This window comes from Physeter macrocephalus, chromosome 12 (assembly GCF_002837175.3).
Source record: "Physeter macrocephalus isolate SW-GA chromosome 12, ASM283717v5, whole genome shotgun sequence".
In the NCBI taxonomy this organism is placed as follows: Eukaryota; Metazoa; Chordata; class Mammalia; order Artiodactyla; family Physeteridae; genus Physeter; species Physeter macrocephalus.
The window spans coordinates 88,685,582-88,712,145 of record NC_041225.1 but is presented as its reverse complement, the minus strand read 5'-3'; the positions used below and the strand labels follow the sequence as shown (position 1 = coordinate 88,712,145).

Genomic DNA, 26,564 nt, shown 5'->3' with positions numbered 1-26,564 from the left:
AAGGTAAATTAAAGCCACAATGAGATGTGATGATATACCTACCACAATGGCAGAAAGCCTTTTGATACCATTTGCTGGTTTAGATGTGGAGTACTGCTGGTGGGAGTTTAAACGGCTACAACCACTTTGGAAAACGGGCAGTACCTACTAAAGCTGAACACATACAATTTCAGTCCTAGGTATACACCCAGCAGAAGTATATAAGTGTGTACATACATGTACCAAGGGATGTATATTAGAATGTCTTATAGCAGCATGATTCATAATAACCCCGAATTGGAAACAATCCAAAAGACCATCAACAATCTAATGGATAAATGGTGGTATATTCATATTATAAAATGGAATACTATATAGCAATGAGAATGCATGAACTACAAATACTGCTACATAACACATATGAACCTCACAAATACAACAATGAACAAAAGAAGCCAGAATATAAAATACATACTTGTGAAGTTCAAGAACAGCCAAAACTGATCAACATGGTTAGAAATTAGAATAGTACTTACCTTAGGACAGGAGTCAGTAGACTTTTTATGTTAAGGGCCAGATGACAAACATTTAAGGCTTTGCAGGGAATGCAGTGTCTGTGGCAACTATTCATCTTTGCTAATGTAGAGCAAAAGCAGCCATAGACAGTACATAAACAAATGAGGGTGATTGTGTTTCACTAAAACTTCATGGACATTGAAATCTGAACATCATATAATTTTCATGAGTCATGAAATACTATTCTTCTTTTGATTTTTAAAAACAATTTAAAAACATAAAAAACTTGTTTTTAGCTCACAGATGTTAGCCAGACTTGGTCTGCAGGCCACACTTTGCTTTAGGGAGTCAGGCGTAAGTGACTGGGTGGAGGCATATGGAGGTTTCTGATGTGATGGTAAAGTTCTGTTTCTTGATCTAGATGTGGTTACACAAGTACATGCTTTTTGTAAAACTGTACAGGCATACCTCATTTTATTGTGCTTTGCAGACACTGTGTTTTTTACAAATTGAAGGTTTCTGACAAACCTGCGATAAGCAAGTCTATCAGTGCAATTTTTCCAACAGCATTTGCTTCCCTTCGTGTATCTGTGTCACGTTTTGGTAATTCTCACAATATTTCAAACTTTTTCATTATTATTATATTTGTTATGGTAATCTGCGATCTTTGATGTTACTATTGCAAAAAAGACTACAACTCACTGAAGGCTCAGATGATAGTTAGCATTTTTTAGCAATAAAGTATTTAAATTAAGGTTTTGTGTTTTTTTTTTAGATATAGTGCTATTATACCCCTAACAGACTACAATACAGTGCAAACATAACTTTTACATGCACTGGGAAACCAAAAATTCCATGGGACTCGCTTTAATGTGATAGTCACTTTATTGCAGTGGTCTGGAACCGAACCCACAATATCTCCGAGGTATGCTTACAATTTATATACCTTCCTATATGTGTTTCAATTAAGAGAATGTTTTTAAAAAATTAAACATTAAAAATGGTTTTTAAAATTTTTTTATTTAAAAAAAAAATTATTTATTTAGGCTGCGCCAGGTCTTAGCTTCAGCAGCATGTGGGATCTTCGTTGTGGCATGCATGTGGGATCCAGCTTCCCAACCAGGGATTGAACCCGGGCCCCTGCAGTGGGAGCTCGGAGTCTTACCCACTGGACCACCTGGGAAGTCCCTAAGTGAATGTTTTTAAAAAGTATATCTTAGGGCTTCCCTGGTGGCGCAGTGGTTGAGAATCTGCCTGCTAATGCAGGGGACACGGGTTCGAGCCCTGGTCTGGGAAGATCCCACATGCCGCGGAGCAACTAGGCACATGAGCCACAACTATTGAGCCTGCGCGTCTGGAGCCTGTGCTCTGCAACAAGAGAGGCCGCGATAGTGAGAGGCCCGCGCACCGCGATGAAGAGTGGCCCCTGCTTGCGACAACTAGAGAAAGCCCTCGCACAGAAACGAAGACCCAACACAGCCGAAAATAAATAAATAAACAAATGGGGCGTTTTAAAAAAAATTTCTTTTTAAAAGTATATCTTAAATTGTAAAAAAAAAAAAAAAAAAAGTTTATAAAACCAAGTATGTATGACCAACTTAATTTTTGGTTAATTTATTTGTAGGGAATTCTTCATCCTTGGAATTCATCTTGAAGTTCATCCAGATTATTTGCCAATTTTAATTCATTTTCTTTCATTTGAAAAACATTTTCTATTTTATCTTTGACTCTTGCCTGTGGTTCAATTTGTTTCATGATCTTTGCTGGAAACACCAGCAAATGTTCCCAATATTCCCGACAGAATGAATCTGTGGAAGATCCCTCCTGCCTCTCTTCTCTATCCCTTATCTCCACTCTGATTATGTTCATTTCTATTTTCTCCTTCTACTTTGGAGTGGTCTTTCAAGCCTGTCCTTCTTCCTCACTGATTTGCTTTTTCTGTAACCCTGATTCTGCTTTTTGCAGCTTCTAGTGCACTGTAAGTGCTTTGTGAAACGGCACACTTCTGCAGTTTAATCCATGCTTCTTGTGACTTCTTTGTCACTTTAATCTAGGACCTCATCTTTCATTTCTGGTTTCACAATGAACATTTTAGTCAACTTTCTTGAAGGTATAAATCAGTTGTTCAAACTCTTCTTGTATTTCCTAATGTAAGTCTTCACTTGAGTATTATATTTAATCCCTCTACTCTTCCCCACAGAATCTGAATGGGTTGCACGTTGAATTTTTTGTTTGTTTGCTTGTTAATTGGTCTTTCAATGGAGTTTATCTCCCGGCTTTCTACCCACTGGCACTATTGACACTTTGGACTACACAATTCTTTATTGGGGCCGGGTGGGGGGTGGGGGGGCGTCCTGTGCATTGTAGAATGTTTAACAGCATCCCTGGCCTCTGTCCACTAGATGCCAGTAGAACCACACTGGTGTGATAACCAAAAATGTCCTTAGACATTGCCAAATGTCTCCTGGGGTGAAGAGGGGTAAAACGGCACTCAGTTGAAAGCCACTGGTCTAGACTCATCTGCCCAAAAGCAGAATGCGTAGAATCTCGCTATTCTTCTGTATTTACCTGGATACTACTCAAATTCTTCCCTTAGAAATTAAGCTTAGAGAATTACATGTTGTAGAGGTTTCAATTATTAGTTCAAAAGTTCAGCGGCCTACGAGCATCTGGGGCTGGCTGTGGACAGCTGCAGCTGGGAAATGTCATCTCTATGCCCTCTGTTTTTGGGGGCCAATGCCTCTCAATCTGTATGTATGTTTGTGTGTGGAGACTTGGGCTGTGCTCTGTCCTGATGCTAAGATTTTGGTTTATTTCCTCACATTGGGAGTGGGCTGATCACTCTGACAAGACATCAAGTTAAAATAAAGCCCCATGGTTTGCAGAATTTTTGTTTGGTGGTTCAGCAAATATTTTTCTCTACACAATGGCCTTTGTTTGGTGCTGTTGGCCCTTGGCTACAAAGCTGGCTCCTAAGATGGCTTCTCATCTTCTCCAGCCAACCATCCTCACCCCAGACCTTAACCCCATCAGAAATTGGAGAAGAGCAGGAAAAGGAGACTTTCCAAAGTGCATGCTTTCTAGATGGGTGGTCTCCAGCCTATCTCTCCAAGTTGGGGAGTCCTTTTGAGACTCCACTATTGTTTTTCCTAACCCTGGGAGTTGTATATACCTCATGTCATCATTTTTTTCAATTCAAATTGATCTTTAGCTGGCAGACAGCACTTGGAATTCATAGCTTAAGATTGGGGCCATTTTCAAATTTCAGTTGATCAAATTTCCTCTTATATTTTTGTCTTGGTTCCTTTCATCAGGTTTCAGAAAAAAGGAGTATTTTGCTATCTTACTGTTAAGTCATCATTTTTCCTTTTAGTCCCCAGTGTACTATTTCTTCCTTTTCCATAGAGGTTAAGTGACAGGGCAAGGAAATGGCTCAACTCTTCCTAAAGTAAAATCTCTTTTATGTCTCTCTTTGAGCAGTGAGGGAAGTGACGTTTTTTTCCTAAAATACACAGTAGAAAGCTCTGGGGTAGAGCTCAGGAGAGCAAGATCCAATTTTTGAGGAAATGCTGGTTATGTGGCTCTAGTTGCTTTTTTTTTTTTTCCCTGTGCACTTAATTTTATACTCAAAATAGAAAAATATGATCTGTTCCACTTTTGCACTAGGCTGGGGAGAGAATGAAATGTATCCTTTGTGCTATCAGCAAGAGATATTAAACACAAGAAACTACTCATTACTACCTAGCAGAAAGAGGGGTCCTTAATTTCTAAATGAACCTTCCACCTTCTCTACCACCTCTCTACACAGAGACTAGGGCACCCACACCAGGTATAGATATAGGCTGAGGCATTTCTTTTCCTTATGACATTGATAAAAAGAGATGGTTGATAATTGGTGTACAATTAGTGCGTAGATGTCAAAATCACACAAAGGTTTTACTGTACTCATCTTCTTTTTCCTATATAATTCTCCAGTTTCCTGATGTAATTTTAGTGGACGTAAAGCCAAACACCTTAAGTTTATATAACTAATTCCACTTGCATGAAAGTCAATAACTGACTGCTAGAACTTTGCCTCCTGGCAATAACAAACCCACACCGTGCGTGGGCAGGTAGATGGTTGGGCCCCACCCTGGATCAGGTGTGCCAGGTGAACTTTTTTAAAACTAAAATCTCAGGTCATCTGCCTGTGAGTTCATGGGCAGCATGCTGGGTCTGCTGGTAGCAGAAAGACTTTCATAACAATGGGCACACTCAGGCTTCCCTGGTGGCGCAGTGGTTAAGAATCCGCCTGCTAATGCAGGGGACACAGGTTCGAGCCCTGGTCCAGGAAGATCCCACATGCCGCTGAGCAACTAAGCCCGTGCGCCACAACTACTGAGCCTGTGCTCTAGAGCCCGTGAGCCACAACTACTGAGCCCGCGCACCACAACTACTGAGTCCACGCACCACAACTACTGAAGCCCGCGTGCCTAGAGCCTGTACTCTGCAACAAGAGAAACCACCACAATGAGAAGCCTGCCCACCGCAATGAAGAGTGGCCCCCCCACTCGCCGCAACTAGAGAAAGCTCGAAAGCAGCAATGAAGTCCCAACGCAGCCAAAAATAAATAAATTTATTTATTTTAAAAAAACAAAACAAAACAATGGGCACACTCACTGATGACAAAGATTAAAGGTAAGGAGATCATGCCCAAACCTATCTGACGTCTTTGTAGAATTTAACATGGAGGTAGAATAAGGCTGACGAGTTCACCACCATATGATCAGCACCAGTTTAGATGCTTTAGAAATACAACATTCAGTCCCTGTTCTTAAGGAACCTGGGATTTAACTGAAAAGACTAGTATGCATATAATAACAAATCACGTAAGACAAAGATGCATATAATAACAAATCACGTAAGGCATTAAATATTGACCCTTCTTCAGCAGTGATGTTGTTGGCGTTCCCAAACTATCTCTTTGTTCTAACCTATCCTCTGCTCAGTTTCTTCCCACATCTCTTCCATACTTCCCTCATGGCCTCCTGTTTGAGATTCTCTACCCTAAAGATAGTATCCTCCATTCTTGATCTACATAGTCAGCCTGGTGAAATGTCTATAACTGAGACTTCAACTACCATCAGTTTGCTGAAGAACCTCCGATTCACAGATCCAACTGGATGCACACCTGCTGGTCCTCCAGACATCTCAAAGTCATATACCCAAACTTGCTTCCCTGCCAGTATTTCAAATCTTGGTGAATGGCACCACCATCTACCCAATCATCCAACCTGGAACCTCAGGAGTCATCTGTGACTGCTTCTTCTTTACTCCTACATTCAACAGGTCACTGAAGCAGTTAATTCTTTGTCTCATTCTTTCTTTTATCCACTCCTCCTCTCCTTCCAGGACCTACTCAATGTCATTCTTACTTCAGGCACACATAATTTCTTGCCTGTGCTTGCAAACTCTCTGCCTTTGGTATCATCCTCTCATCCCCTGAAACTCTCCTCTCCAGCCACTCCCAATCTTTCGTCTAACACACCGGTCATACCAGAACTACTTGTATTTCTCCATGTTTTCTCATCTACACATCTTCATGTGGTTTTTCATGTATTTTTCATCTCTATAATCTTCATGTCCCTTTGCCTAGAACACTCTACTTTCTCCCTATTAATCTATTAAACTTCTGCTTATCCTTTAAAACTCACATTAGACATTGCTTCATCCAGAAAGTTCTTTCTGATACCCTCCTACCCAGAGTCTTATTCCCGACTTTACACTGGTATACAAATACTCTATTGCCAAAAAAATATTTAAAAGACATAAAGTTCCTATTCATCTCAAACTGCATACAAAGGAGGAAAATACATTCTCACAAAAACTATAGGAAACAGACTTTACTCTAAACAGAGGTCAGTCTCTGTGTCCCCCTGTTCAGAACTGTGGCTCATACTGAAGTCACCCAGTTGGTGCTGCTATCAGCCACGTCTGCTGGGCAACATCCCTCCCTCGCCCAAACTTTTACCATGCTTCAGGCAAAGGAGATGTTTTTCTTGTATTCATCTTTGGCTACTTCTTTAGGGCAGGATGATCAACTGGATAAAAATACAGCATTCGTATGAAAACAACCTCTAAAATCTATGTCTCAGTTTCTTGCTTTTGCTGTGGTTAAATGTCTCCAGCTACCTGTGGACTGCTCTTCAGAGACATCAGGACAAGACTTGAAAGTTAACACAGACCTGTTTCCTTATCTATAAGATGATGAGCAGATGATCTCAAAGGATGCTCTTCCCACTAAAACATCATCTGGACTCATTCCCTGTCCTAAGCTGGCTCTCCCTGTGAATGTCCCCATTTCTGAGAACAGATAAAGTACATAAAGGGCTTAGCCAACAGGCATTACAGTTCATCATCCTGCCTCTGACAGGAGCGTTATAGGAAGGTTAAATGGTGGTTAGGGTAATCTCCAATGTGTGCCCCTACATATTAGGAATGCATCAATCCTCTCTTCTCCCAATAATTCAATGCAGAACTTCAACTTGTGCTATGTGTTCTCAAGCCTGTACATATCATACTACCGTTTGGAGTCTAGCATTTCCTTTCATGTCTTTTAAATTTATTTCTTTGAAGCCTCAAGGGGTACCTTTAATTCTAGTATTTCAAGATTCAGAGAACAAGTAGATATGAATCCCATCCATACCTTCAGAAAACCTGTAATCTTCATACAAGTGTAAGACAATGCTCTTGGTGTTTGGCAGTTTTTGGTTACCTGGTGAAGCCCACATTGGCCAAAATTGCTTATTTGCCAAAAATCACCATGGAGCTTGAATATTAGGTTTCTTTTGCTATAAGACCTTTCCATGTTTTTATAAAGTTGTTTCCACACTTAAATCGCCTGTTATGAGCGCTTAATGGCATCTCCAAATTTCATTGTCGCTTCTATGGAAAATTCTTCATTAGAGTGACCTACAATCTGCACCTTCCTATCTACCACTGTTGAGGGGCTGAGTTTCTGGAATATGAGATGGTTCCCAGCTAACATTAATCCCAGAGTGAACAAGCTTCATTCCTAACCCTTGTTCTGCCCGAGCCTGAGTTCACAAAGACAAGTTCATCAAACCAGCTGATGAAAGCACCTGTCCAGACGTGGAGGCTTTCCCTAACACAACATCAACACCTCCAGAAACTGTTTCCAAGTGAATGCTTTCTTCTTTGGCCCTCTTCATTCCTAATACCACTGTTTTAGTTGGACTCATTTCTCAGCTAAACAATTTTAATCACAGTATGACATGGTGGTCCAGCTGCCTAGGTTCAAATCTCACTTCTACCATCTGCTAGCTCTATGACTTGGGTAAATCACTGAATCTAATTTTGCTTTCTTCATCATTCAGATGGAACTACTGACAGTACCTGCCTCATATAGATGTTACAGAGGATTAAATGAGGTAGTGACTACAAAGCACTTGGTACAGTGCCTGGAATAGGGCAAGTGTTTCATATTCTACTACTATTACTATTGTTGTCATTGTTATTCTCAACGCTTCCTAAGTGGTCTCCTGCCACAAGATTATCACTCTTCACTCTTCTGTGCTACTTCTAGGAGGAGGTACTTTCAAAAATAATTCTTGGGGGCTTCCCTGGTGGCGCAGTGGTTGGGAGTCCCGCCTGCCGATGCAGGGGACACAGGTTCGTGCCCCGGTCCGGGAAGATCCCGCATGCCACGGAGCGGCTGGGCCCGTGAGCCACGGCCGCTGAGCCTGCGCGTCCGGTGCCTGTGCCCCGCAACGGGAGAGGCCACAACAGTGAGAGGCCCGCGTACCGCAAAAAAAAAAAAAAAAAAAAAAAAGAAAATTTCTTGATTATAAAATACATATTTCATTAGAGAAAATTCAGAAAACATAATGAGGGAAAAGTCACCCACAGTCTGACCAGTGATACAACCACTGGTGATATATTTCCTTCTAGTGTTTTCTCTATTTTTTTTAACCTAGGTGAGCTGATCATTTAAATACTCTTTGTGTCTGCTGTTTTCACTTCAGCGTTTTCCCATAACTTAACATTTAACAACACAAGGTGGGTCTGCTTCTAATTCTTTGTTTAGCATTAGACAGCATACAAATATTTTATCTGTATTACATATAAATAAAATACAAATGGGAGCAACAAATGATTGGCGGTGGTGGCTCCCCTTACCTCTTGCCCACTGTTCCTGCCATCCACCGGCCTGCCAAGGCAACCCGTTGCCAGCATTGCCACACTGGGTTTCTCTGATGCCGACAGTCTTTTTCTGTGCTTTTGCTCACTAGCTGAGACTTGTCCTCTCTGCTAGGGGGCTCCTCTGGCCTAAGGAATGCAGGAGAACACTGAGGGTTTGGGTCCACTGTGTGCTAGTGGCCTTACCTCCTGTGAGCTTGCTCATGTCTGTTCCTAGACGGTGCTCATAAATTCCTCAGTCTGGAGTGGCTACCTACTCACCTCTCCCCATCTGTGTTCATTACAGTTTTCAAAACCCAGCTCTGAATAGTTTCCTAAGTAAAGTATTAGCCTCCATGATGACAACCAAGCCTGGTATTTCAGAGCACTCTGACAGTTCAACCACTTCCGTATGACAGCACAGACAGTTGGCAGATACCTGCTGATTGGGCAACTGGGTATTTCATTGTTTGTGTTGTCTCTTCAAGCAAACCCCAAAGTCCTTCAAAGATGAACCGTTTCTCTTAATTTTTATCTTATTGGTCACTAGGACTGGGCTAGGTAAACAATAAATGACTAATGAATAAAGTAACAGCCAACATTTTTCTTCCTTCATAATACCTATGTTTTTATATCTTTTTCTTGCTTTTTTGCACTTGATAGGCTTGGTAACAGCTAAGCACTCTTATAGTTCTTCCTACATGCCAGTCACAGTCCTAAGTGCTTTATACATATTAACTAATTTAATCCTCAAATGAACCTTGGTGAAAGGGTACTATTAGCACTTTCATTTTAGGCATGAGGAAGTGATGGGATTAAAATTCAAATTAAAAAAAAAAACTAGCTTGAGCAAACATAATACCTATATAATTGAATTCCACAATTAAAATATTTATTATGGATCAACTATGTCCTCAGCCCTGTAAAAGAATATTTCCTACCCCGGAGGAGGAGAAAGAGCAAATGAGGCCCTAAACACAGAAAGATAGGCCAGACACATACAAACACAAAGAGAGAAAGTGGGGCCCCAATTCCTATGATCAGAACAAGTCTCTCCCAAATGGTGGGAAATAAGGGGCACTCAAAGTCACATCATTATTAAACCCGGTAATGAAGAGGGTCAGCCCTCGGTGGAAACCACTATCTCAGAGCACGTCTGTGAGCCTTTGGCAGGATGCTGCACATCTGTTCCCCGCAGATAGAAGCACTGGGGCCAACTTTTCCTTGTTCCCCAAGTGATTCTTTGCCACTGGCCCCACTGTCTTGTACCCCAGGATTCTGGGGTAGCTGGAGTGGACAGGACAGCCCAGCTTCTCCTTACTAACTGGGATACAACATCCCAACAAATTACACAATTGACCAGATATTAGTGTATTTAAACAAGCAGAGAAGACAGGCTTTTCACAAGACCTATTCGTGTATCATAAAATCACAAGAATTCAACATGCTCATCATCAGAATCAACGTGTTTTTTGCCAACATCTGAAACACACACATCTTTTATGGAATGCTTGGTAAGCAGCAGAGGACCACAGCTTAGAGTGGACCTGGAGTTTCCTGAGGCATCCACGACCTCCCTGGAGACAGCCGACATCCCCTGGAGCAGTCCTCAGAGGCCCGGGGCCCTACTTCTATTCCAGAAGACAAGGCTCAGAAACAGAGCCAATTCCTCAGTGCTCTTACCCACACCATGGCTTCAACCATCACCTGAATGCTAACTACATCCAAACCCGTAAGTCAGAGCCCGATCTCCAATCTCTCGGCCCCTTCAAACTCAGTCGGTCCGAACAGAACTCACCACTTCTCCACACGCGTGTTCTCAGTGCCCCCCACCCCACCAAGGCGGAGACCTGAGTGGTCTGCATCCCCATAGCCCCCCTCCTCAGAGGCCACTCACTCTGCAGCCTCTGCCCACCTACTCTTTCAGAACAGGCCCCTGTTATTTCTTGCCTGGCTCACAACAATACCTTTCTTACAGGCTCCCCCGCCAACCTTTGCTCCCCACCACAAGCCGGAATAGTCTTTCAGAAGCACAAGGTGATGACTGGTCATCACTTGCTTTAAAACCCTCAGGAGCTCACGATGTATTACCAGATATCAAGTCAAACTCCCGACTGGCTCGCTGGGCCCGGCAAGATCTGGCCCCTGCCTGCCTCTCTAGCCACCTTTTGCTCATCCCCACACAGACTCCTCCCCTTTCGCTCCCCCAGACCAAAAGCCCTCTAAATAAGCACTACCCTGTCACAGCCACCGAGCTGTTGCCCAAGCTTTTGCCTCTTCCCAGCATGTCTTCTTTCTACCCGACAGCCCTGCACGCCTCAGCACAAGCACCACCTCCTACAAGAAGGCTTCCATGATGCCTTCACCTCAATCTGTACGACAAAGCACCTCCACTGACACACAATACACCACACAGCATCACCATGGGTTTCCTTCAATGTCTTCTCCACTAGCCTGGAGCTCACTTCTGTGTCCATAGGCCCCGGTGTGGTGTCTGGCACACAGTGAATGTTTTCCATATAAAAGACAGTGCCTAGAAATCCAGGCCTGCCAGGTCACATGCCCTTGCCCTTCCCTGACACCCAGGAGGACTTACCTACACAATCACAGGTGGGGAACTCGGCCTGGGCTCTCTTGGCAGGTGTGTCCAGCAGACTCTTGGTGGGTGTGTCCAGGTACTTAAGAGGTGACTCCAAGAAGCCACTGAGGGTGGGTGTGAGTGGATTCTCGGCCTTGGTGGGTGTGGCCTCCTGGCCTCCCTCCTCTGAATGGAAGCAGGTGGTTGAGAGCACAGTCACAGCCCCTGAAGATTCGATCTTGATTTGCTTGGGAGAGCGGGTAGCAAAAGGGCTCTCGGGGGCTGGGAGACAGGTTGGCTGGTTCTCGGGGTCCTGAATGGGCACAGATTGGGGGCCAGGAAGCCCAAAGTTATCCCCAAATTCAGCCTCAAACTGCCGGATGAGCTCTTCCAGCTTGTCATCGGCAGGGGGAAGAGGACCAGCGGAGCCTGGCTGCAGGGTTGCCATGGGGCTGGGAGACCTCATTTCCTGAGTAGGGGCCAGCAGGCTGTCCCCGGAGGGACTAGGTGCAAATAGCGCAAGAGAAGGTTCTGGGGGCAGGGGGACAGCAGAGCCCTGTGAGGCAGGAACGGGGGCAGGTGGATGTGCCTGCACGTCCTCAGAGGCTGGGGACCTCAGCCCTTCCAGGATGATTTGCCGCAGAGGTGGGAAGAGGGGCTGTGCTTCCCGTGGCCTGGACTTCTTGATGTGAATGGACTTCCGGACACTGGGCTTGATCCCAGGGCCAGCTTTGTCTGTTCCCACGAGACCTCCAGCTGGTGCCAGGGGCTTCCTTTTCTTCTCCTTGGGTGGTCTGTCAGATGGCCGTGAGGCAGGTGAGCTGGGTGGTGCCCACCAGCCGGAAGCAGGAGGCTCTGAGGGAGGGGGGAGGGAGGCGTCGTGGGCCTGTTCCAGGAAGAGACTGCGCTTATGGTGGAGGTGCTGCTGCAGGGCCGTCTGGGCCTTCTGGTGGGAATCGGGCTCTGAGGACGGTGTGGGGGCCTCCCTTTGGAGAATGGGGGATGGGGATGGGGATGGGGATGGGGAGGAAGAGGGTACCTCAACCTTGACCTTGGGCTTGCTGGGCAGGGCCTCGGGCCGCTTGAATACTGACTGGATGTAATCACTGGCACTGCCCAACAACTGCTCCAGTTCAGCCATGGGATCAGGGCTTGGGCGGGGCATGGGCCAAGAGCTCCGGGGAGTTGCTGGTGGGGTGTCAGTGCCCCAGGCTTCAGGAAACTCTGTTCTAGGAGTTGCTGTAGGGAAGGCAGGGCTATCAGGAGCAAAGGATGGGTGCTCTTCAGGAGGGACCACAGGCCACGAGGGAGCCCGGAGGTAGGACTGGGGAGATCTGAACGGGGCAGGAGGGGACAAGGCCTCAGGAAGGGGGCAAGAAGCCTGGGAGGTGGCGTGAGAAGGTTGGGGGAGGGCAGAGGAGAGTTGTGTGAGGGCCTCAATGGCAATGGCGGTCTGCAGGCTGATGTTTTTTTCCTTGGCGATACTCAGGGCACTCTGGGACAGGGGCAGGCCCTCCGGAGGAGGAGGTATATGAGGGACCTCAGAGCTGAGGAGTGGCCTGGTGATTGGCGCCAGAAGACCAGCCTCACCAGAAGGCAGAGTCCCTGGAAGCCTGGGCCGCTCCTCCCCTCCCTCCACAACCACAGACTTGATCTTCCCCTCCAGCCACTCGAGGTAGTCAGGGCATTCTGGGCCATCGCAGTTGCAGTTGGGTGGTTTCATGCCATGCCGAGCAAGGGCCAGGGCCGTCTGCAGCGTGTCAAGGTCTTCGCTGCCAGCAGAGCAGCTCTCAGGCCCTGACCGGGGTCCCCTGCTGTTGTTCCCAGCTTCGCGACTCATCTCACGGTTGAAGGTTTCATAGAGCCGGGTGCTAAGGGCTCCATAAGAGGACACAGCTTCGGCCACAGCCGAAAAGGCCACCAGATCGTGGGCATCTTCCAGGCGAGCAGTATGAGCTGGTCCTGGGGTCACGTCCCAGTCAGGCTTCTGCTCTGCTCGCCAAGGACCCCCAGTGCCCAGCAAACCGGGTCCAGCAGGTTCTCTAGCACCATTGACTGGCGCCCCTGAGGCGCTTAGCTGCCGTGAGTCCCCATCGTACACTGGCCCTGAGTCCATCTGACCTGGAACAGGTCCATCAACTGGGCTGAGCTCTGAGCCTGTCTGAAGAGAGAGAGAGAGGAGGAGGAACAAAAGGGGAAAAGATGAGCCACAGTATTTGAAAAGCACTGTCCTGCACCACACCACTCAGAGGCACAACTAACCCTGCTTTCCTTGCAAACCCTCCCTGTCTCTGATAGAGCTTGAACCTCAGCTCATCTTCTCACACCTCATTTCTCAGCTGGCTGCACCACAGAAACAGAAAGCAGGTCTTTAAGAGATCCTAACGCAGAATTCTGAACGTTGCTCAGACCCATTTTGAGCCTCATATTGATCACACCGATGAAACTCCCTTGAAACCAAGCATTTGTTGAGGACACACAAAGAGGTCTTTAACTCACAATGACCAAAGTGACACCAGAACCTTTGTTTTTTGTCAGGAGGAAAAGAAAGCTAACTAAGCATCCATGTAACAATGCACCAGAAGTGCGAAGTCTGTGTGTGAACGGGCAGGAACGAGCAGCTTTGACTAACGAATTCAGCCTGGACAAGGAATCAGTCATGGCTTCTCAGGGGAAGGAACCCACAGTTCTTTTCTCTGCCCATTACTGCCCTCGCTTAAGCCCAGGCTGAACTCAGAGAGCTGACAAGGCAACATTCCCACCCCAGCCCCAGGCCTGAGGAAACACTGATCATCCAATACAGCGTGTGTTTAGCCCCACGCCAAGCCAGTCACGCCAATGACAAGTGAGGTGCTGCCTGGAAGAAGATCCAAGCTTCCCAGGAACCACCATTATTCATCTGATGTCCACCCAAAGCACACTGAAGGGGGAGAGCACAGGGGAAGTGGGCCCAGAGTCCAGTCCAGTAAGTTAAAAGGTAATAGGAGGCAGATCTGAGTTTGCAGGAATTCATCCCACCGGAAAGGAAAGCTCTTCCTTACAATAGAATGCCAATAAAAAATATAGAAGGATACAGAAGGACTTAGAAACTCATCAGTGGATGCTACGAATAGCAGGTGAAAGCTTGATGAAGCACGGGATATATACATGGCCTCAAAACATCTCTTCAAAAATTACTTAAATACAATAGCAACTTTATAGTGGAGAAATAAATCTGGCTGACACCACCTTTACCAAATGATCAAAGTTATCATCATCACCAATATCGGGAAAAAACCAACATCATGTGTCCCTTGATATGATAACATTGAGAAGGAGGATATAACGTCACTCACACAGAAGTGCAGCCAGAACATATAACCTTAAATATAATCATAGGAAACGTCAGATAAACTGAAACTAAAGGGTATGCTAGAAAACACCTGGATTGTTCTCTCCAAAAATTTCAAAGACAAGAAAAACAAACATCTCTCCCAGATGACACAAGACTAAAGAGACAGCAAAATGCGTGCTCATGGGTTAGATCTTGGAGTGGGGGGAAATAGCTATAAAGCACATCATTGGGACAACTGATGAAATTTGAATATGGATGTGGATAAGATCATATCATATCAATCTCTGTGTTCTGGACATGGATGACTATACTATGGTTATGTAAAAGAATGTCCTTGTCCTTAGAACACATACACACTGAAGTATTTAGGGATAAAGGGTATCTCCAACTTAATCTCAAATGGTTCAGAAAAAAAGTATACGCATATATAAAAATATATACACATAGAGAAAATGATAAAGCAAATATGGCAAAATGTAAACAATTTGGGTATACGGGAGTCCCAGGTACTCTTCTTTAATCTTTTCTATAAGTTTTAAAATTCTATCAAAATAAAAAGTTAAAAAAGAAATTAGGGGACTTCCCTGGTGGCGCAGTGGTTAAGAATACGCCTGCCAATGCAGCAGACGTGGGTTCGATCCCTGGTCCAGAAAGATCCCACATGCCGCAGAGCAACTAAGCCCATGCGCCACAACTACTGAGCCTGTGCTCTAGAGCCCGCGAGCCACAACTACTGAAAGCTGCGCGCCTAGAGCCCATGCTCCGCAACAAGAGAAGCCACTGCGATGAGAAGCCCGCGCACCGCAACAAAGAGTAGCCCCCGCTGACCACAACTAGAGAAAGCCCGCAAGCGGCAACAAAGACCCAATGCAGCCAAAAATAAATAAACAAAACAAATAAATTTTTTAAAAAGACCTGTAAAAAAGAAATTAGTCCCTCAGGTAGAACATACAGTATATTAAACAGATAATTAAATGATACTAGTCCCCAGATCGTCAAACATGGCCATCATAGGCTCCAAAGCGGTAGCGGGGAGCTGGGAATTGGGACAGGCCTCTGGGAGATGAGCAGAGGCCCCAGCCTGTGGTTCCCATCTCATTCTCATCACTGCCCCAATTCTGGCCACTAAGGACCCTCATGCTTTTCCAACATGCTTTTCTGAGCTTTGCACATGCAGTTCTCATTGCCTGGAATGCCCTTCCCAGCCTCTGTGAGGTCTCTTTGGCTTATCCTTCAAGCATCAGCTCAATGTCACCTCCTCTCTGACCTGGTTCACAGATTGACCGATGCTCCTTTCCCTAGGCTCCCATGGCACCTTAAACATGCCTCTATTAGCACTTATCACCTGCCAAGCAGCTGCCTCCCCCGACCAGATGGTAGTTCCTTCAAGACAAGAGCCCAATCGTAATGACTTCTGTGCCTCCGGCCCAGTCCACCGTCCGTCTGCCCCACGGGCCATGGAATACGCCAGCCTCTCCCTGACGCTGGTGGAAGACTACTATCTTTCAGAACTAGAAACTAGGAACAAATACCTTTCCTCCAGGAATGTGGCTGATCACCCAGTTCTCCCTTCCTTCCTTCCTCAAAACCTAAACTAACGTGGCTGCAAAGGCTACAAAATTTGAAGTGATCAAATTTTACATGTTTACGTATAAAAGACAGAAGAAGCATGCAAAAACGAGAAGAAACACGAGAGAGTAGCATGGATTTACAAAAACGGTGTCAGGAAGACTAATGCTGCATGAGCTGAGGCTTCCCCAAATGGTCAAGACAACTAAAAGGATTTTTTAAAGTTATTTTTGGTGTGTAAATAAGAACAAGGAAGAGCTAGGCCCACTCTTGTGCCTATGAATTCCCTGGGAAGGAAAATGTTCTTCAGACCAAAGAGAAAAGAAAAGGAAGAGTAGATACAGATAAGAGGAAAGTGAAACCAAGCCGGGTGGGAGACTTTAAGAAACTCTAAATTCCAGTTTTCCCAGCCAGGGGATCCCACTGACACATTCCTCACACCTGCCAGTGATCCTGGAAGAAACCTGCCATCAGGAGAAGGTGCCAACAGGTGAGAAAAGAGCAAGTGTCATCCCCAACTTTCAGAACACTGGGTGAGTTCAGTCCATGTAAGAGTCCTGAGTGGGTAACTAAAGGGACCTCGAGGAGTCAGGTTCAATGAAGGCCATCAACCCATCAACACGCAACTAATCTTAGTGCTTTGTGTTGTGTGGTCACTGGACCAGGAGATAAGGAGGTCACAAACTCAAGGGCTGCAGGTCAAATCTGCCACAAAACAAATCTGTTTTGTTTGGTTTTTATGTTTGTTTTGCCAATGTTAAAAAAAATCGAATTTCACATGAAACCCAGATTTTCTTGAAGGTCCACACTCCTGCCTGGCAACTTCGTCTACAACTGAGCACTGACTACCGCTCCAGCTCACCCCCAGCCACATCATTTGCACTGCCTTCTTGAAACCAAGGCCAGGAGTCAGGGATTATTTATTAATTGCCTGAATTAATTATCACTTCATTCATTTGTATTACTTGCCAAGGCCCTGGGTTTGCGAATCAGGTTGCAGACACTGAAGTTCCACAAGGCTGGCTGTGACCCCTTTGAGGGACAGCTATGGAAAATGACAGGCTGAATGGGCTGGCTCACAAATGGCTGAATGGCCATGCCACGCTCAAAGTAAGAGTGGTATATCAACTGCAGGGGGGTGGTCTGTAGTGGCCTGCCACAGGGCTCTGTCCTCAGAACTATCCTGTTCAACATATTTATTAATAATGATAGTGAAGGCACACTTATTAAATAGAGAGATGTTGAAAACAGGAGGGATAAAACTATGTTAAGTGATAGGACCAGGTGCCAAAAGGTCAATAGGCAGGAGAGAAAAAGATCTAACAGGGTAAATAGGGTCCTAAGCCACATCTGTGCAAATTAAAGATGGAAGAAGCACATAACAGTGGCAGCAGTGCACATGAAAATGTCTTAGAAATCAGGAGGGATAAAAGACTTACTGATGGGGGACTTCCCTGGTGGCACGGTGGTTAAGAATCCACCTGCCAATGCAGGGGACACGGGTTCAAGCCCTGGTCTGGGAGGATCCCATATGCCATGGAGCAACTAAGCCCGTGTGCCACAACTGCTGAGCCTGTGCTCTGGAGTCTGCGTGCCACAGCTACTGAAGCCCGTGCACCTAGAGCCCGTGCTCCGCAATGAGAAGCCACCACAATGAGAAGTCCATGCACTGCAACAAAGAGTAGCCCCTGCTCACTGCAACTAGAAAAAGCCCACGTGTAGCAACGAAGACCCAACACAGCCAGAAATTTTTTTTAAAAAAACGACTTACTGATGGTATACTCAACATGATGTGATTTGGCAGCTTCAAAAGGTCTTATTACTCAAGGTTTCTTCAAACTTTTTTTTACTACAAACCACAGTAAGAAATACATTTTACACTGTGGTCCATTATATTCTTCTTATATATATGACAAGTTTGTAAAATAGTATTTCCGCTTACTAGATACACAAATCCCTCCCTCCCTCTTTCTTGCAGGTTGCAATAATCTAAGTTGATTTCACAGTCTACTAACAGGTCCCAACCCATTTGCAGTTGGACACACACAGATAGGAACTGACCGGAACAGGACCTGCAGCACAGGCAGCAACAGCCCTGCTCTGCCTGGCCAGTCCCTACCTGAACACAGGCTTCCCTCTGGTGAAAAAGGAAGCAGGACAGTTCAAAACCATAAGAGGAACAGGTCCCTTTTGGTTCTGAAGAAGACAAAACTCAAGAAGATCTTTAAACATCTGAGGGCCTATCATTTGGGAAAAAAATTAAACTTGTTTCAAGTGGCCCTAAGAAGTGGAAGAAGAGAAGACTTAGGCTCAATTTAGGAAAAGTTTTAATACTGAGAGATACTGAAATCCTGTCCCCCTAACAAGCAGGGGGTATTGAAAAGGAAACCGAGCAGTTATTTGACGATTACTGGCAAGGCGCAGGACAATGCTGGCGGAGGATGGAGGCTAGTCTAGGTGCTTGCAAAGTCCCAGCTAGACATGCCCCAACCCTAAAGCCTTCCACACTTTATATCCCTTACTTCTCACTCCCCTCTGGGCTACAGCAAGCACCGCTCTGAGGGTGCTCCTTCAAGTTTGGTCTCCAGCTGCCTCTAGCCCCTGGAACATGTTACAGGCCCACTGAGAGCAGCCTGTCTAAAACGGACCAAACTCCCTGTCCCACCTCCAACAGCTCCGTCCCCGACTCCTATTACCACGAGTGTCCCCAACCCTGACATCCTCCACGTCCTTCCAATGTGCCCAGTCACCAGGTCCAAACAATTCTAAACGTGAGCGCCTCTCTGTTCTATCTCCTCCCTTTCCCTTCCTGCCCTCCTAATTGGGACCTTGGTGTGCATACACACTTTTTAATTGTCCAACTTGACAGGAGCTCCCCAGCCCCCCAGTCTTTTCTCTACCCTACGATCTGCTGTGGATCACATCCCTCCCTCGAGACTCCCAGCGCCAACTTCACAACACTTCCTCATACACCACCCTTGCTCAGCCTTCCGAATTTAATAAGAGTGCCATCTGCACGCACCCAGTACTTGGCAGGTGTGGCAGAGTTTACTTTCCAAAGATGGACATCACAACCCCTCCACCCACATGCACTTCTCCCATGGAGAGGTGGGGTCTACGTTCCCTCCCTTTAAATCAGGGTGAGCTTGTCACAATGGTCAAAGTGCCACTGTCATGATTTTCAAAGCTAGATCATAAAAGATAATACAGCTTCTGCCTGATTCCTGGGGACACACACTCTTGGCGCCCCAGCTACCACACTGAGGAAACACAGGCCATGTGGAAAGGCCATGTGAAGGTGTCCGCGGACCTTTTCAGCTGAGGTGCCAGGCAACAGTGGGCAAAAACCTGCCGAACAAGTGAGTGAAGGAGCTCTGCAAGGATTCCAGCCCAGCTGTCAAGTTACCTCTAGCTTTTGAGACTTCCCAGCTGAGGCCCTAAACATCAAGAAGCTGACACCAGCTACCCACACTATTTCCTTCCTGACTTCCAGGACCAAAGACTCAATGAACATAATAAAATGATAGCTGTTTCATGCCACTAAATTTTGTGGTGGTTTCTTACCCTACAACAGACCAGACAGGAGCATCAAGAAGTTTATAAAGCAAAAGGCAAGAGACAGACCCATAAACAAACAAATGCCCTGGAGCATACTGGTGCCATGAGAGCAGTCTATCCAGGGGCTGGGGCACAGGGGCCACTTCTCTCTGGGAAGGTGGACGTGTCTGTCAAGAAAGGTTTCACCTTGAAGAAACCTTCAGGACGAGCCTTGGAAGATGGGTAGGTATTTCGGAGGAGGGGAAGGAGGAGGAATTCTAGATGGAGGGACTCCCATAGGCAAAGGCACAGAATCATGAGAAGGCCTGGCAGGCCAGGGGAAGGGTGAGCTGCTGGGCACATCCTGAGCGTGAAGCGTGGGGAGGGCAGATGTGTGGCTCATAGCATGAACACATAGGAGCAAATTTACATTTCAGGAGGGGCGCTCAAATGACTTCACAGAGCACTGACTGCAGACTTCAAGGCTGGTGGCGTGAAGACCAGTTAGGAGACTAATGCCGCTGTCCAGATCAGTGATAATAAGGGCCTGAACTAAGGCAACAGCAGAAAGATGGGAATGAAGTGTGATTATGGAAGCAAATGATTCGAAAGTAGGGGGTGAGACAAGGAACAAAATCAACCCCCTGCTGATAAAGTCCTCCTGGACCAGTCCTGCTCACCACAGGTGTGAACCAGATCCTACACAGTCACCACATAACAGCCACCTTCTGCTGGGGATCCTTTTCTAAGAGAGAATGACCAGTTAACACTATAAAAACTCCTAAGGGACAAGGCTTCCATCACATCTTCAGAATCTGACAGAGTGCTCAGTGTGTGTTCAAGATGGTCTGCTGCTTCTTCCTCCTGGGACCTAGCTGGTACAAGCCTCTTCACCCCCGGACTGTGAGAGGCGGCCAGCTGAAGCTCTGGGCAGAGTTCGCAGTCCTCCTCTGCTAAGGCGCCTGTCACAGTGCACACATGTAGAGGTCTGCAAAGCTGCCAATGCCATCAGCAACTGATCTTGAACGGCCTGCACCCTCATCTGCCTCCACAGAGAGGCCCACCAAAGTTGTCGGTGCTGCACCTCCTCAGAGCCCCCTGCCAGGCACAGACCCCGCCCTGCCCTCACTGGGACCCGCACACCCAGTCTTACCAGGTCTCTTCTCCGCTTTCACTAGGAAAGCTCCAGCCCATCCCAGGCTTGGTGCAGATAGGCTGGGGGTATGCTCCCCTCACCAAGCGGTGGGCAGCAGGGGTTTGTCACTGGAAGACAGGCAGAGTAGATGCCCTCCTACAGCCAAGAGACCTAACCCCTCACCTACTTCATGAAGGGTTGGCATGTATGTACAGAATCGCCACATGCAGAAGACTCCAGGTCTTCCTCCAGGGGCCCAGGAACCCTTTTGGAATTCGTCCCTGTACCCTGCTTGGTCAGGACTCCCAAGGTCCCACATCCCTCCTCCTCTACAGCCTGCTCCTTTCTACACTCCCCATCCCCACAGCTGGTCCCTCAGACAATCTGCAGGTATCCAACAACAGCAACAGCCTGCCTCCCCACCCCAGGGGCTCCAGAGCCCCCTGGATGTCAGGCAAGGCTGCAGAAGTGTGGAAGTCCACCCCCAAACACTTCATTTTATCCATAACACAATGAGAGGTGTGGAACTGACACCAGGTTTCTGAGTCTTTCCTGACTCCCAGAATGCCAACACATGAAACCAGATCAACAATTCTCTATGAAAGGGAAATGGAAGGAAGGCCGGAAGATAAAGGCTACTACTGTGAGAGATCAAAGTCCTCATTCACCATCCTTCTTAGGGCCTCTGGGAAAGGGGATATTAGAAGAGGCAGAGTCCCAGGGGCTGTCCTGCTGTTCAGCAGTTATATACCGTGTTGGAAGAAACATGTCCAAGAAGGTGTTTTTAGCCAGGATGAATAAGCCTGCAGGCAGGCTCACAAAGGCCAGTGGCCAGGAGGCAGGGCCAGTCTGCGGCACATCGTCTTCAGAGGAACCTCCAAGAATGAATTCTCATGGGACTCCAGGGTAAGAGTGGCTGCTCCCCAGCCAGCTGGCCAGCAAATCCCAACCCCGCACTTTCCCAGCTGCCCACACCACCACCTCAGCTCCTCTGCTCCTCCAGCAGCTGTTCAACGGCTGCTTTCTAGCTCCGTCCTTTTCCCCAGCCCTAGAGTTCAGCAGCCACCTCCGCATAAAACCAATTCCTTCCTTCCCTCCCCGAAATGGATGGCCCCACCCCGCCCCCCAGTAGCACAGGGGTTGTATTTATGGCATTTTCTGTCTAGAGTTGATCAATTATTCATCTCTTTAGAGAATTCTCCCCTCCTGGGATTTATTGATGATACAAATCTATAAGGAGGGAAAGAGACCTTTTAGGGGAACCCTTTCAGAGGATGTACACATCTGCTTGTTTTTGCAGGACTGAATGTGAGAGAGAGTGTTGTGTGTGTGTGTGTGTGTGTGTGTGTGTGTGTGTGTGTGTGTGTGTGTGTACACACGTTGGCTAACCCAGTCCGTTGTCTACACTCTCCACATCTGAGCTCTCTCTGCAGACGGCAAATCTCAGAAAGTTATACCTAACTTCTAGAGACTGTCATGTGTAGCAGTGGGTGTCCTTGTGTGAGGTGGCGGGAGGTAATGTTTCATGTGGTTACTATGTACATAGCAATAACATATTTTAAAATCTAACTTTTTTCCTACTACAAAATGAACAGATACAGCAAATCTCTCAATGGTTGGGGTGATGCTCAGGAAGAAGCTGAAGCAAGGCCTAATTCCCTGAGGTCATCATATCTGGCAGAAGCACAGGACTGTGATTGTTCATGCCCCCTGATCTAAGAGTAATTAATGTGGTTTCGGGGAAGAAAGGAAAAGAAGAGAAGCAACTAGGAAAAGTCTCTACGTAACTATGATGCAGTATTCTTATGATAGGCCGAGTATCATGCTAATCACTGCATACTCATTAACCTCCTCCAGTCATCATAAACTCCTAGAAGGTAGAGGCTCACCTCCACAGATGAGGACACAGTATCAAATAGCAATCCAAAAGAGCAGACATTTTTAACCGCTCTTGATCTCACGTAAGGAAATGCGAACAAAATAAATAAGACAACAGAAGAAATATTAAAATTATATGTGCCAAGGATTTTCCCTGAAACATTAATAGTAAAGAATTACAAATAACCTAAGTGCCCCAACAATAGGTGAATGATTTTAAAATGTTTCTTTTCATGAAAAGAGAATGTGGAATAAACATAAGTAAAAAAATACTCAACTTCATTAGTAAACAGAAATATAAGACAGCTGTGAGAGTCCATTTTATATCCATTACAGAGAATTTAAGAGCAAGTATGTTTAGTGCAAATCTTGCCGCCATCACTTACTAGCTGTGTGACCTTGAACAAGTTAATTAACCTCTCTGTTCTTCATTTTTTAATCTGTATATCTGGGGTTAAAAGTTGACCTCTCCATGCCTCTGTTTCCTCATCTGTAAATCGAGGATTAATAACAGTACCTAATTTCACAGGTGGTCATATGGATTAAACAAATTAACATATGAAGAACACTTACAACAGTACCAGGTACAAGCACCAAGAAAGGGTATTTTAGTTTGATACCAAGTGCTAGTGGGATTTAGCAGGAACTTTTTCTTATGAACCACTGGCAGAGGGCAAAACAACCATTTTGGAAAGGTCTGTGGTGCTATCTTTTAATGGTAAACATGCACATACCCTATGATTCTAGTCCTAGAGACATGTTGCATATGTGCATCAGGAAACGTGTACACAAATGTTCACAGCAGCATTACTCATAAAAACCAAATTGTGGAACTAGTCTAAGTGCTTACCAACCACGGAATGGACAATGGAATATTATACAGCAGTGCAAATGAATGAACCATAGGAACATGAATGAATCTCAGAAACTACACTGAGTAAAAAAAAAAAAAAGCAAGCCTCAAAAGACTGTATATAGTTGACCAATTCTAAAAAGCTCAAAATAAAAGCATATATAAAAGTATTGTGTAAGAATACAAACATATGTAATTAAAACTTTTTTATAATGCAAGGGAATGATAAACACAAAAGTCAAGGTAGTGGTTGCCTCTGGAGGTGAAGAAGGGGGACAGGGTTGGGGAAACATCCAGGGAGTTTCAGTGATGTTAGCAACATCCTAGCTGTTAATGTAGGTAGGGAGTTTACATGTGTTTATTACTATGCTTTATATTGCAGTATGTTTAACATATATGAAACACTATGTCAAGTATATGTTTCAAATAATACATAAGAAAAATTATAATATATAATATTCCATCAGTAGATATGTGACTACTTAAAATGATAAAGAATAAAAACACAGGGAAATGTCTTCAATAAAAAAAAGAAACTCAAGAATGTACTTATACTCATAAATAGATGCTTTCTGAGGGTTTTTATGACAGGGGAAGTGTTTACACTACTTGAAGTGGAAAAAAACAGGATTTGAATTATTGCCCAATTTAAGAATCCAATTCTATTAACAATGCATGTCTGTGCACACAAACAAAACAAGAGGAATTATGCAGTAATGTTAACAGTGCTCATCTCTGGGTAGCAGAGAATGGGTATATTCTCATGTTCACAGTCTCCAGAATTTATTGTAGGTATTACATTTTTATTTAGGGGGGAAAGCTTACGAATACAGTACCTACAACACACCTGAAAACCCTGCACAAACTATGCGGTCCTCTGAACAAAGACTGGAGGGGAGCCTCAGGGAGAGGAATTCGTGGGTGCATTTTCTTCTTGCTATTTCTGTACACACACACACACACACACACACACACACACACACACACACACACACACACACACACACAGCTGAGCAGCTCTCTGGGAGGGAGGGTGGGTCTGGCTGAGGCGGGGTGCCAAGCCTGAGATTCCCCACCCATTAGAAGTCCTCTGTAAGTCACTGTGCCCAGCACAGCCCTACCAGGCCGACCCCTGCAGCAACCCCTCACCCCTCAAGCAGCTTGCTCCTCCCCACAGCGACCCCGGGAGGGGAGGGGTGAAGCCAAGCCCAGCCGGCTCTCCAGACGGAAGCCCCTGCCTCAAGCAGCAGCCCAGCCCGAGGCCAGCGGGAGGAAATGGAGCCGACCACATCTGAGGCCTGGCGAAAGGAGCGGCAGCTGCCTCGGAGGCCGCCAGCGCACGAGAGAACCAGAGAACCAGGTCAGGATGCAGAGGCGGCCCCTCAGCCAGACAGCGAGACAGCCCGTCTTCCCTGGCACACACACACACCCTGCACACCACCCCCCAACAGCGCCACAGCCACCGAGACCATCGCCCCAGCCACGCAGTGCGTGTCCCACAGCCAGAAAAGCCCCCGTCAGCCGCCACCCGGGCCACGCAAGCCCCCGGCCCCACCCACCCAGCTGCTCACACTCGGTTCTTACCACCCACCTCCTACCCCCAAAGTCTGAAAAGCTAAGGAAATGAGAAACTTTGCCAACATCCCAGCCCACTGACAGAGAGCCAATCCTTGACTAATAGCTCCACGCACTCTCCCTAAAGGTGCCCCAAACCCCATAAAACCTACTGGCAGTTCCGGTGTGTCAAAAGGACCAGCGCTAGAGGATGATGATGAGAGAGCAGCTAACAGTTCTGAGTGCTGGGTACTATCCTCTGCATTAAGAAAGCACTTTCATGTTTACACAGAACCTTTTCCAGTTTTCCAACAACCCAACCCCCATTTTAGTGGATGAGCAACTGAGGCATGGAGAGGTTAACTAACATACTCCAAAGGCTGGAAATGGGTGAGTGGCAAAGGCTAAATCTAACATGGGGCCGACAGTGGATGCCCATGGTCTCCTAGCTACCAGGGTTCTAGTCTTTCAGAGAATGAGCACCCACATTTGCAGGAGAGTCTCAATAACTATGGATTTCAGCCTCCTATTTGAACCCCTGTTGAGTTTGCCCTCATCCATTCCTTTCTCAAAGACTCGAGAGGACTTAAGTTTCTCTCATTCAAAGAAATGAATCTTTAAGCCACCACCCAAAAATCTGTAGGAAAAGTAACTTTTGACAGAGGAGGCTGGTGGAGGCCAGTCATAAGACAGTCTTCACATAGTGGGCTAGGAAATGGAAAAAGGGGGAAGCTGACATTTAGGGAAGCCAGAAGGCAGGAAATTGGGGACTGCAAACAAGTTCTATTTATCCTAAACCCCTGGAAAAAACTCACACAATACATCTCAGTGTAAAGTCTTGTTATCTGCAGTCACTACAGGTCTGTTAGCCCAGATAACTGAAAGATGCCAGTAACCTGGGTTCTTGTACATGTTCATCTGAAAGTCCTGTCTTCAATGTTGGGAAAAAAGGGAAACAGGAACCTCAGCCTTTCCTCGTCCATTTTCTCCTCCCTGAGGTCAGGGGTGATGAGGAAGTCGGTAGGAATCCCCCTCCCTCTCTGTGGCAGACCCCCATTCTCCCACCCACCCCCACACCTCCTTCCCTAGGTTTTTGTGACACTGCTGGATCCTGGTCCTCCTTCGTCCCCTCCACAGAGCTGCTCTCCACCCTTCCGCCCTCACCCTCTCAGCCCTCCTGGAAACCTCACCTACACCCAAGATTCCACTGCTCAGCCTGCACCAATAACCCAAAAGCTTCCTTTCTCCTGGACTGTTCCTCAAGCTCCTGCCCTGCTCTCCAACCAGCACATGTTTCCACTTGGGTGCAACTTAAGTCCAACACACTTAAAACCTAATTCAGGGCTTCCCTGGTGGCGCAGTGGTTGAGAGTCCGCCTGCCAATGCAGGGGACGCAGGTTCGTGCCCCGGTCTGGGAAGATCCCACATGCCGCGGAGCGGCTGGGCCCGTGAG

At 46.3% G+C, this 26,564-nt stretch overlaps 1 protein-coding gene across 5 annotated transcripts in view; it reads right to left on the bottom strand.

The window, feature by feature from the left end:
• The window catches only part of TET3 (tet methylcytosine dioxygenase 3), a 113,280-nt gene that overhangs the window by 46,955 nt on the left and 39,761 nt on the right, over window positions 1-26,564 (bottom strand). For 4 of the 5 annotated variants that reach the window (XM_024133496.3, XM_028496536.2, XM_028496537.2 and 1 more), the window contains one exon: window positions 11,270-13,412. In XM_024133496.3, the coding sequence (XP_023989264.1) occupies window positions 11,270-13,412 (2,143 nt within the window). The remainder of the gene's footprint in view (window positions 1-11,269; window positions 13,413-26,564) is intronic. The other variant, XM_055089267.1, reaches the window with a different exon arrangement.